The sequence below is a fragment of the Varroa destructor genome, unplaced genomic scaffold (assembly GCF_002443255.2).
Source record: "Varroa destructor unplaced genomic scaffold, Vdes_3.0 BEIS01000007.1, whole genome shotgun sequence".
NCBI classification, from domain to species: Eukaryota; Metazoa; Arthropoda; class Arachnida; order Mesostigmata; family Varroidae; genus Varroa; species Varroa destructor.
The window spans coordinates 3698162-3707947 of record NW_019211460.1 but is presented as its reverse complement, the minus strand read 5'-3'; the positions used below and the strand labels follow the sequence as shown (position 1 = coordinate 3707947).

The window sequence follows — 9786 nt, the reverse complement described above, 5'->3', positions numbered from 1 at the left end:
TGGTAGCAATTACCGAAGTACCGGAACATTGTTCGATAGAGTCTGCAGTTATATCAACGATAAACGATCATACTTAATTACAATCATTAAATTTTACTGGCAACGATAGCATATAAAACTTAGCCAGGAACAAACAAGTATAGAACTAGGGCGCGGTTACCAGGGTTACTTACATATGAAGATTTGCCTCTGAAGTGAATTCCGCCCGGGAGTCGCCGTCTCGGAATGTGTGCGAATAACGAAATATTAAAAGAGTTGGTCGCAATGGATACGTGGAAAATTAGTTGGGTGTATGCAACCTTCCGTATGTGGTTAAGGTGACTCAGAAGAGGAAAGAGCTGGAACCAATGGCTTTATTAGAGCTTCCAACATCATTATAACGTAGTGGTGTTGATTATGAATTACGAAGCGGCACCTCGCGAATATCGTCAGCGCATTTCCTGATATTTAGTGACACCTTGAACGGGTAATAAACTGCGAATCATTTGGCCCGAACCATGCAAGCAGCAGAGTTGGTAATAAAGCCCGGTCAACTCGGTCTAACGGATATTTTTTTTTGACAACAGGAGCGCCACTGATACAAAATACAAGCAGAAATACAAGCAACTTATAATACTACCATATAGAACGCTAATGACTAAAAGATGACGTTCAAAACGTATTCTAGTGGGCTTTCTTAAAGGGAAAGCAAGCGGGATAAAAAAGATTTACAATTAGGTACAAACTCTTATACGCTATACGATTTGCAATATGTAACTTTATTTACAATATTTAAGTCTGTGCCGAAAACGGCTAAGTGCCTAAACATTTTTCGTGAACAAAGTATGAAAATTGCTAAAGGTGCTAGAGTCCTGAATCCTGAATTAGAACAGCAAGGCAATGTCAATAGGATATCGCCTAAATTCGGGTGGAAGTAGCAGTGTCAATGGCTGGAAGTCAAGAAACAAGAACTTTAATGTAATGAAGGGTTTCAATCAATCCCATTTATTATATACAATAAGTATCCTTTTAACAATGTATGGCAAACATGTAAGTTGCGTCATAATTCCGGTACATAGTACAAAATACGTTCCATAGCTCATGACACAGTGATAGAAACCACTATAGTTGGGGTGTTGAAACATTATTTCATATATAATAAACTAAAATATGTTATGTGGTAACTGAGTCATCACAAAGTGACATCACTTCAATAAATACATGAAATTACGTGAGAACCACTATTACGACTGTGGCAATGAGACCGTGTATGCGTACAGGTAGTTTCGCTTTTTCATCTTCTTTTATATCGAGTTACTGATTAAAAATAAGTAGCAGTGATAAATAAAACAGAAAGTATTTGGTTTAATTATGCTTGTTTTTTTACAAGTTCTAAGATGTAATTACTCGAAAATCTAGTTTCTATGATGGCAAGAATGTTTGCGTAAACCTAAAACTCTAAATTTTCTGTTTGATATTATCCTAACCTTTACAGAAAGATTTCCAGCTAATAGTTAATGCCCTGGGGCCTACTGATTTAGTCTATTTCGTCATTTAATTTGTTTGAGGTGATCTCCTTAACCCAAAGGGCCATTGTTTCGCAATTCTTAGCCCTTACTTTTCTGAATCTCTGAATGCGAAAGTCTGATTTATTACAGCGACCTCCACTTCGTACAAGCAGCTGAGATCTTCGAAAACGTATTCATAATATCTAATTTAATGCTTTTCATACTCCAGTATTATTATGGATGACTGGGACTATAAGCAAAATCAGTGTGGCGATCGTTAAAATTTTCATCTTACACTAATTACAGAGACTATAACTAACGGTTATGCGCCGTGTATAATAACCTACTTTCTGCATTCACTAGGTGATCTAAAAGTTGGTATACGAAACTGCAGATTCAGATCAGCTTGTTCGATGGTATTAGAGACAAATTTGTTGCCATAATCGTGGAGACAGTTTTCGATAATGTTGTTGCTATTCGTGGTACTATATTTCCTCAGTGCTATTTCTCGCCGAGTTGTATAGGTATATTACTATGTTACTGTCTTATTTTTCTCTCACTTGTTATATAGAAATCCCTCAGATAAAAGTAACTAAGGTAGGTAAAAGCTTTCTATGCAGAGCTCATACCGGAATAAAGAGGTTTCTCTAGATTTCTAATCTATGAAACTATGTTTAATATTTTATTGCATTTGCGGTATATATTATTTTTCGGAAATATACAATTGTGTATGAAATACCACATGAGTTGAAAATATGTGTTTGTACAGGGTAGTTTGTTCCTCTGTAAATAATAATTTCCAATTAGTTATTTGAATAAAATTTCCTGTAATAAATTAATAAAGATGTTTAATGGATCTTTAATCATCTATTTAATGGATGTTTTTTTCATCTCTACGGGAAGTGCTTCAAAACTTTTTACGGCCGAAAATCGTACATTCTGGGGTAGTGCTAACATTCTGCTTTTGTGGGTTAGCAAAAGGCTGAACAAAACAGACTCCAGCTGTGAAGAACAACAACCAAATTGACAAAATTTAAGTAGTATTTTTTTTTAGCTGTGTGTTTATATCATAACCAATATTTGAAATGGCGACCGTTAGCCATAACATATACGTGGTACGAAAGAGTGACACAAGTTTTCGAAGTCATCGGTTACCTCCCGATTGTCGGTGAAAAATTTGCCTCAGTGAGAAGTATTCTCATGGATAGACATTTAGAACACTCAAGGAAGAGTTTTGTAGATGAGACCTTCCTCTTTGCCTTAGTAAAAGATATGAAGCCTGCTATGTCGGTTTACTGCGGTGGTCAGACGCAGAGAATGGTCACTCCTCAACCAAAGTGGTGACACCTCGGCTTTCATGTCGAAACAAGCACACATAACAACACCGTGATGTGCTAAATCAGTTGCCTCGTAGCTTAGACTCTGCGTAACCCATCCGATTATAAGAGTAGCTTCGATAATACCCGATATCTTAGAAAACATGTGTTACTTCTTTTTATCGGTATCAAGTATGTCTTATTCTTACTGGTCGTCGCTTCGATATTGTTGTGATATGAACAGAAAACCAAGTTAAAAGAGATCAATTACTGGCAATGTTTACTTCAGAACCAATAAGTATGAAAACCTGAACTTCCGTCAAAACTGGTGTGACTTTATTTGTCAATTTAAGAAATATTTACTCTAGAAATTTACTCTAGAAAAAAACTTTAGAAGAAATTTTTAAGTCAGTTAAAGATAAGGAATAGGATGCAAATGCTCATCCTCTTAATTTGACCCTTTCTGTTTATGAAACATTTAAGTACTGACTATCAGGGTACTAATATGTTAGTACGTTGCTCTTCATGAAGGGAGGCACAGATTTGATATGTATGAGACAAAATAAGTTAATTTTAATTTATGTTGTCTGTGAATTGTGTGCAAGTAAAGGCTCGCACATGTACTGAAATCACAAACGACGTCCTGAATTTTCTCAGTGTGACCACTCTAGGGTATTCGAAATAAATTTTGTCGGTTGGTGACTTCTTGTGACTACGTCAATCGAACATTCGTTTGTTCGACGTCATCCGTAAATCTGATACATTCGGGGACTAAGCAGTACTACTTGGTTATCTACTAAATTCCCATTATGGGGCAACCGTAGCGCGTTTGCGTACTAAACTTAGGGACACATGAAGTGGGTTAGGTTTGAACCTAGGCGTTTGTAGTATAAATAGAAGATTGTAGTATATATCAGTTTGTACTAAACAGAACAAGAGTAAGGAGTATCTAATAAATTATATTCATTATATAAGTATCAAATGAACAACAAATGAATTACCAGGTAGATACGTTAAAACCCACTAAGCTATCACGATGATATGTATATAAAGTACACAGGTCAAAGTACAAAGTCACAATTAAGTTTCCTTTTAGTCGTTTGTCATTGTAATTTGTAATTTTTTTTCTCGCAAAATCTCAAAAACTCAGACAGACTTTACATTCTTTGTCTTCTGCTCTGATCTGGATCCATCTTATGCTTTTGTGTTTCTCGTTTAGCACTTCAGTCGTTTAAATTTATATTGCCATGGCCTAACTTAGTTCTTATAATACGGCAGAAAATGTACACAGACTATTAAACACAGCATTTTCAAGTTGGAAATAGGCTGGAAGTATTCTGGGCTTTGATATACCTGCCAAGCCTGCCTTCCTTGCCACCGAGTATCCTGATAGCATGGAATTAAAAATGTTTATTCGTGAAATTCTACTTCTACTTCGATAATCGTTGCTGAAATTTGCCCTATTTTTTAACTGTTCTGGCTGTTAGCTGTGTATTCTGTAATCTCTCGTTTAAACTACATTCTGCCCATTCTTTTAAAAGTACGACAAATGAGCGTCTATGCGAATCGTTATGATTGTAATAATCGTTTTATCAATTTTGCTTAGCCTCAGACAGAGGATGTTATTGTATCCTACTTTGATAATTTTGAATTTATCTCTTTAGTCTTTAATTTCTTTTACTGAAATGTCTTTAGTTATATAAACTTTAGTTTTGCTTTGTGATTGTATACATTTTATTAGGCTTTCTACAGCTCGATGTTTTTGGAAGAGCATTACGCTAATTTTTTTAGATTTATATTTTTTTCAAGGTGGTAATACTTGAGATATGGTAATTATGTGTGCGTTGTTATTGTTACATGTAGAAGCCCTGAGTAGTACTCATGTTTTTTAATTCACGATACGACTTACATAGGTCCGAGTATTTTATCGACCCATAACAATGTCATTTTTGTAAATATGTTTCAATGTTTACAATGCAAATAGATTACTTTATATGGGTATTGAATTTTAAACATACAATATGACTATATAGCGTTTGAATAAGTCCTGAAGCTCATCTCTATGCACGTTTATCTAAAGTGCATAGAGATGAGCTTTGTAAGTCGTAACGTTAGAAAGAGCTTCTTTGTGGGAGAAACTGCATTCTGACTTTTGGCTTGGGTCAATAATTGGGTCAAAACAAGAAAGGAACACCTCTTCTTCTACCCTTGAGCCACTTTGTGTGATGCCTTGCTTTCCAAAAATCTAATGCAAATAAATTACGTGATAACACTATTTCACTAGATTCGTTTAAATTCAGAAATGAAAAGTTATTTATCAACAGAGAATATCCGAGGCCTTAGTTGAGTTATTTGTATAAGAGCTTTTTGTTTGTAATACGTAGCTTACATACCTTTTTACATACGCCTGAATCATAAAATAAAAAATACGTTACTGTTACCACAGTATATCATTATCAGCTTTATTTTTATCATTGCAGTCTGCGATTCCAAATTGAAATTCATATGGGGCAACCCCGTTTTTCATAAGTTTTTGTTATCATAGAATCAAAGCTATCTTAATCGTCCCAACCTTTATGTTGGTTGTCCTAATTTAACTCAAAATTAATCAAACACGCATTTTTGCAGCGTCTTTCATAATAATAGCGTTTCCAAAGTTTAAATACTGTTACACATAATCTATTGTAGTTTGTCAAGTAAAACAGCGTTGTTTACCTGTGCCATGTTACAAACATTCCTGTTTGCGTATTCCTATTTCGTCATCGTATTCGTTTGTATTTTGTAAGCTGAATCTCGCTCTAACTTTTTCTGACAAATTTTTATTGTGAATGCAGTGGTACAAGATGCATATATCTCAATTTCCGTTTAGCCTAGCCGATATACTAATAATGGTAAAATCTATAAAATGAGTGTTTATGTGCTTATACTATCTACACACAGGAATCCTACGGGAACTTGATTTGGTGGCTCGATTTGAACGCAGAACTTTGAAAAAGTCCGGGCCTACACTGTCTTGCGTTAAGAAGCGTTGCATACCCTCTCAGTAATTCCCCATATGTCCTGAACTCGAGCCACCGCACGAAAGGTCCTCTGGCATCGGTGTCATAGCCTCCAGTAATGGGTCGACTACAGCAACAAGTTGACAAATAATAAGTCGACTTTGCACTAATGCAGCGTATGTATTTATGTTTGCGCTGTGGGATATAATTTTTCAGAATGGGTTTATGCAACAGAACGAAGTTAGTTTCGCAGATAATAATCAAAATAGTCATTTTTAAATGTAAATCTTGCATCAGACGTGCGAAAACTATACTTGTATTTCCAATAGGTAGTCTTCTATGCAACAATAATCTACACAAATGAAAAACCATTCATTCCGCAACCGATTATCTAGTGTATTTTATATTGCTTAACAGTTGTCATGCATTGTTTGCAATAATTTTATCAAAACTAAATACGAATGCAATATTTTCGGCGGTGACGGAGTATTAGTATCTTTCACATTGAGTGTTGCGAGTAAAGTCTTATTGGTTCCGCGAGTGAATTCCGACGAATTTGATTTTTTTTTTATTTGAAGGTTTGGCTCTCTACATACTTCATATTTTTGACCTATCATTTGCAACGCACGTTATTATTTGCGCAAAGAGCAATTGATTGAGGTCCACAATGAGAAATATAAAATAATCTAAATAAGAAATGCAAAACATAAGGATCAGTTATGTCTATGTTAAGACTTCTATTGTCGACACTACAGCATAAAGGAGGAGGAATTATTTTATAGAAATGCCGATGCAATACTGATTGCATTTTACAAAGGTAAAATTAATTATAAACTGTATTAAATGTCCATTATCGACTACTATTTTTTTTTATTTTATCGATAGCATTTTAACTAGTATTGGTAAAATTAAAATATTTACTTAATACTAATCCTAGAGAAACCTAAGAACAGAGTACCGACGCGCGTTGAGCACTTTACACGAGTGCTCTATGCTTGAATAGAAAACGAAAAAGTCTCAGCGCCCTTTACGATAAACGACGCGTACTATCTCACAGAGGCACATGCATAAGCAGTTGTTTAAATAGCTCATTTTGTATATGTACAGTTAGCTCGATGTTTACTGTGCATAATAATTGCAATATTAGTGCGGGATGCCGAACTCTATTAAATTATTAGCTTGACCGATTTCACTGCAGCGCTGACTAAGTGGCATTGGTGTTTGAGGAAGTGGCATTGCAACGTCGTTGCGGATTTCATTTAAGCCTGCGAAGTCTGAACTATATAATATAATCACTTCTAAATCCATAAAAATATATTTAGCTGATGCTGTCTGAGCCCCCCCTTCTTCCTATAGATTCTACTTTATTCATGATCTCCCTTCATGTATTGTAACGTTATGTATTTATTTTCTCTTCTTGTTGTTGATATTATTTGATTCGTTTTTCCGTATTCTTATTTCTCGTATTGTTTCTATGAGCTCGAAGAAAACGTTGACTTTTCGAAGAAATTCGGATTTCAACCTGTGTCAGAAGCCACAACGGCCTTTGCATATCCGTTTGTTATTGTTGTTGTTGCACTCAGATTTCAATGCACATTTTTGGCTAAAAATTTGGGTCATCCATAATACGGTCAAGCTGAGCCTTGACTCCTCGGAATGTTGGCCGACCTTCCGGATACCTATTGCAGAAGAAGAATAAAAAAAATGTGGTTAAATACAAAACATTCTCCAAACTAAAAGTGACAAAAATCGTATGAAACATTGCATTTTTGAGTATTCATAACATTGATGGTTATTTTACAGTTTTACAGTTTACTGCACAAAGCCTAAGTTGTAACTTCAGTAATTGCGCGGCAATTTCTAAACGTGCTTATGTTTGCTAGTACTTATGTTTGTTGTTTGTAACTTCGTCCGAAATCAAACAATTACCGAAATTCTCAATTAACAGTGTCCAGTAGTACTTAATACTACACGATTAGCGTATTACATGTATGGTTGATGTCAGTGTTGATGAACGAAAAGAAAATAGAATTAAAAAAATAAATTCTAAGTCTAATATAAAATCTGGAAAATCGAGGAATAAAATGAAGATGCACAAAGGGGAGGAAGAGCTCTCTGATACGTTGTCGTGATCGGCGAAATAAAAAAAATAATTTGAAAAATAAATCTAGAAAATCAAAGAACGAATTGTTTATCGTCACTCTAGTATCACTTAGGTAAAGCGAAGCCCACCAATGGTGAACGGATGACAAATCATGCGATAAATAGGTAAGTAAAGAGACTTGAGGCTAGCTGGCTTAATCTTACCGTTAGCTGACAGGGTCAAATGCTTCACAATCAACTCGCTCTTAGCTAAATTTATATTATGTTTGCACAATTATAACTAGGCCGCGCTTGTCCGACGCGACGTATTAATGTCGCGGTCAGTATTTTCTAGCAGGTGGTGGATTAACGTTGTACAGTCTAGAACTTCCCCTGATTTGTTCGAATTCCATGCGATACGACAAAAAAAAAGAAGCATTATCAGATAACACAACTATCGGTTTTCAATGCTGTCAAGAAGGCACGAGTACGCTGCAATGGGTTCATACAATCTGGCTTCTCGTGATCCTGAAATACGTAGCGCTGCCCAACAGGGTGAATACTTACCCTGCAAGCGGTAAATTCGCGAATCCTTTAACGACTGATTAGAAACGCGCGTACATAGTTTTTTTTCGTGCAGACTAGCTCACATCACGCTCACTTAAGGACGTGCCCACTTACTCCAGTTTATACTGCTTTGTCCGATAAACACCATGCCATTGGTCGACGTACGATTTTATTTATATCTGCATGGCGCTTAGGCTCCATTATGTCTACGTATGTTCGATTACGAAATTGAAAACACGAAGTTCTCGGCTGATTTCTGCAGAACCGGTTTTGATGCCCTAGGACTACTCTGACTGGGGACGAACCCATGGATCTTAAGTTCTTCCCGTAATAGCCCCCCGTCGCCCACTGAGGATGCGCTAGGATCGATACATTGAGGGTTACCTGACATAATTAGAAAACATGCAGTGTGATCTTCGAGCTTAACGGTGCCACCATATCTGGAGGTTTGCCACTCTGATTTGCCGTCCTTTGATAAACTGCACGTCCGGTGGTAAACCAATATGCCCTCTCAGAACAGCCACAGCAACCTGTGCCCTTTTAGGTGAGCGTGAGTGTCAGGATTTTTCGGCAGATATTCACGGACGCTGATGCTAACTTGCTGTAAAAATTACCTTAAGCTTCTATAATTAAAGTAAGCGATTTCGACATCAGCCAGGAGCACCCTCATTTCGAGTTAGTGCCCCCAGAAGTGCTTTAGCATACGGGAAGGTTCAAACGTTACTCCTGTGGCGATAAAAACGGCCGAGGCGGCTCCACTTCTTTCAGAGGAAAACGGTCGTAGAGATACTCTTTGAAACTATTACACATAGTCATACGCGCGAGAGCCGAATCACTCTTGGAGCTTCTCGTAAGTACAGTCGCGCTTCTGGTATTATTTCCTCGACCGGGTATCGTCAAATAGTACGCCCATGTCGTCTAATCGCTTCGGTATTCGACGATTAAGCCTATCAGCGTGTCCATATCGTCAATGATCCTACTGCAGCCTTTATGTTTCAAGTTTTTCGCCCAGCATCATTACTAAACATTCCATCGGACGGCTGGCTCCCAGCACGAAACAAAGTTCAAGATGAAATCAAAGTGCTACCACCCAAGTAAAGCGAATTGGCTAAGTTTTGTCGTCGGCTGGCGGGAACGAGCTATTTGTTCTGCGTTTATATAGTCGTAGACATTTATTCGTTAATGCATTTTCACCATTATAATATATACGAGCTTTTTAATATTCACATGCACAGAGTGTTAACAAAGTATAGATTAAGATGTCTTACTAATTTAATCTGACCCGTCTCTGGACAGAAAAAGAGAGGTATGATTGCAAATATGGTTAGATAGAAA

General features: G+C 36.6%; 1 protein-coding gene across 5 annotated transcripts in view; it reads right to left on the bottom strand.

The window, feature by feature from the left end:
• Nucleotides 1–5240: 5240 nt before the first annotated feature.
• Nucleotides 5241–9786, bottom strand: part of Btk (tyrosine-protein kinase Btk29A) — a 60640-nt gene continuing 56094 nt past the window's right edge. For all 5 annotated transcript variants that reach the window (XM_086974090.1, XM_086974087.1, XM_086974086.1 and 2 more), the window contains one exon: nt 5241–7481. In XM_086974090.1, the coding sequence (XP_086830216.1) occupies nt 7406–7481 (76 nt within the window). In that variant the 3' untranslated portion in view covers nt 5241–7405. The remainder of the gene's footprint in view (nt 7482–9786) is intronic.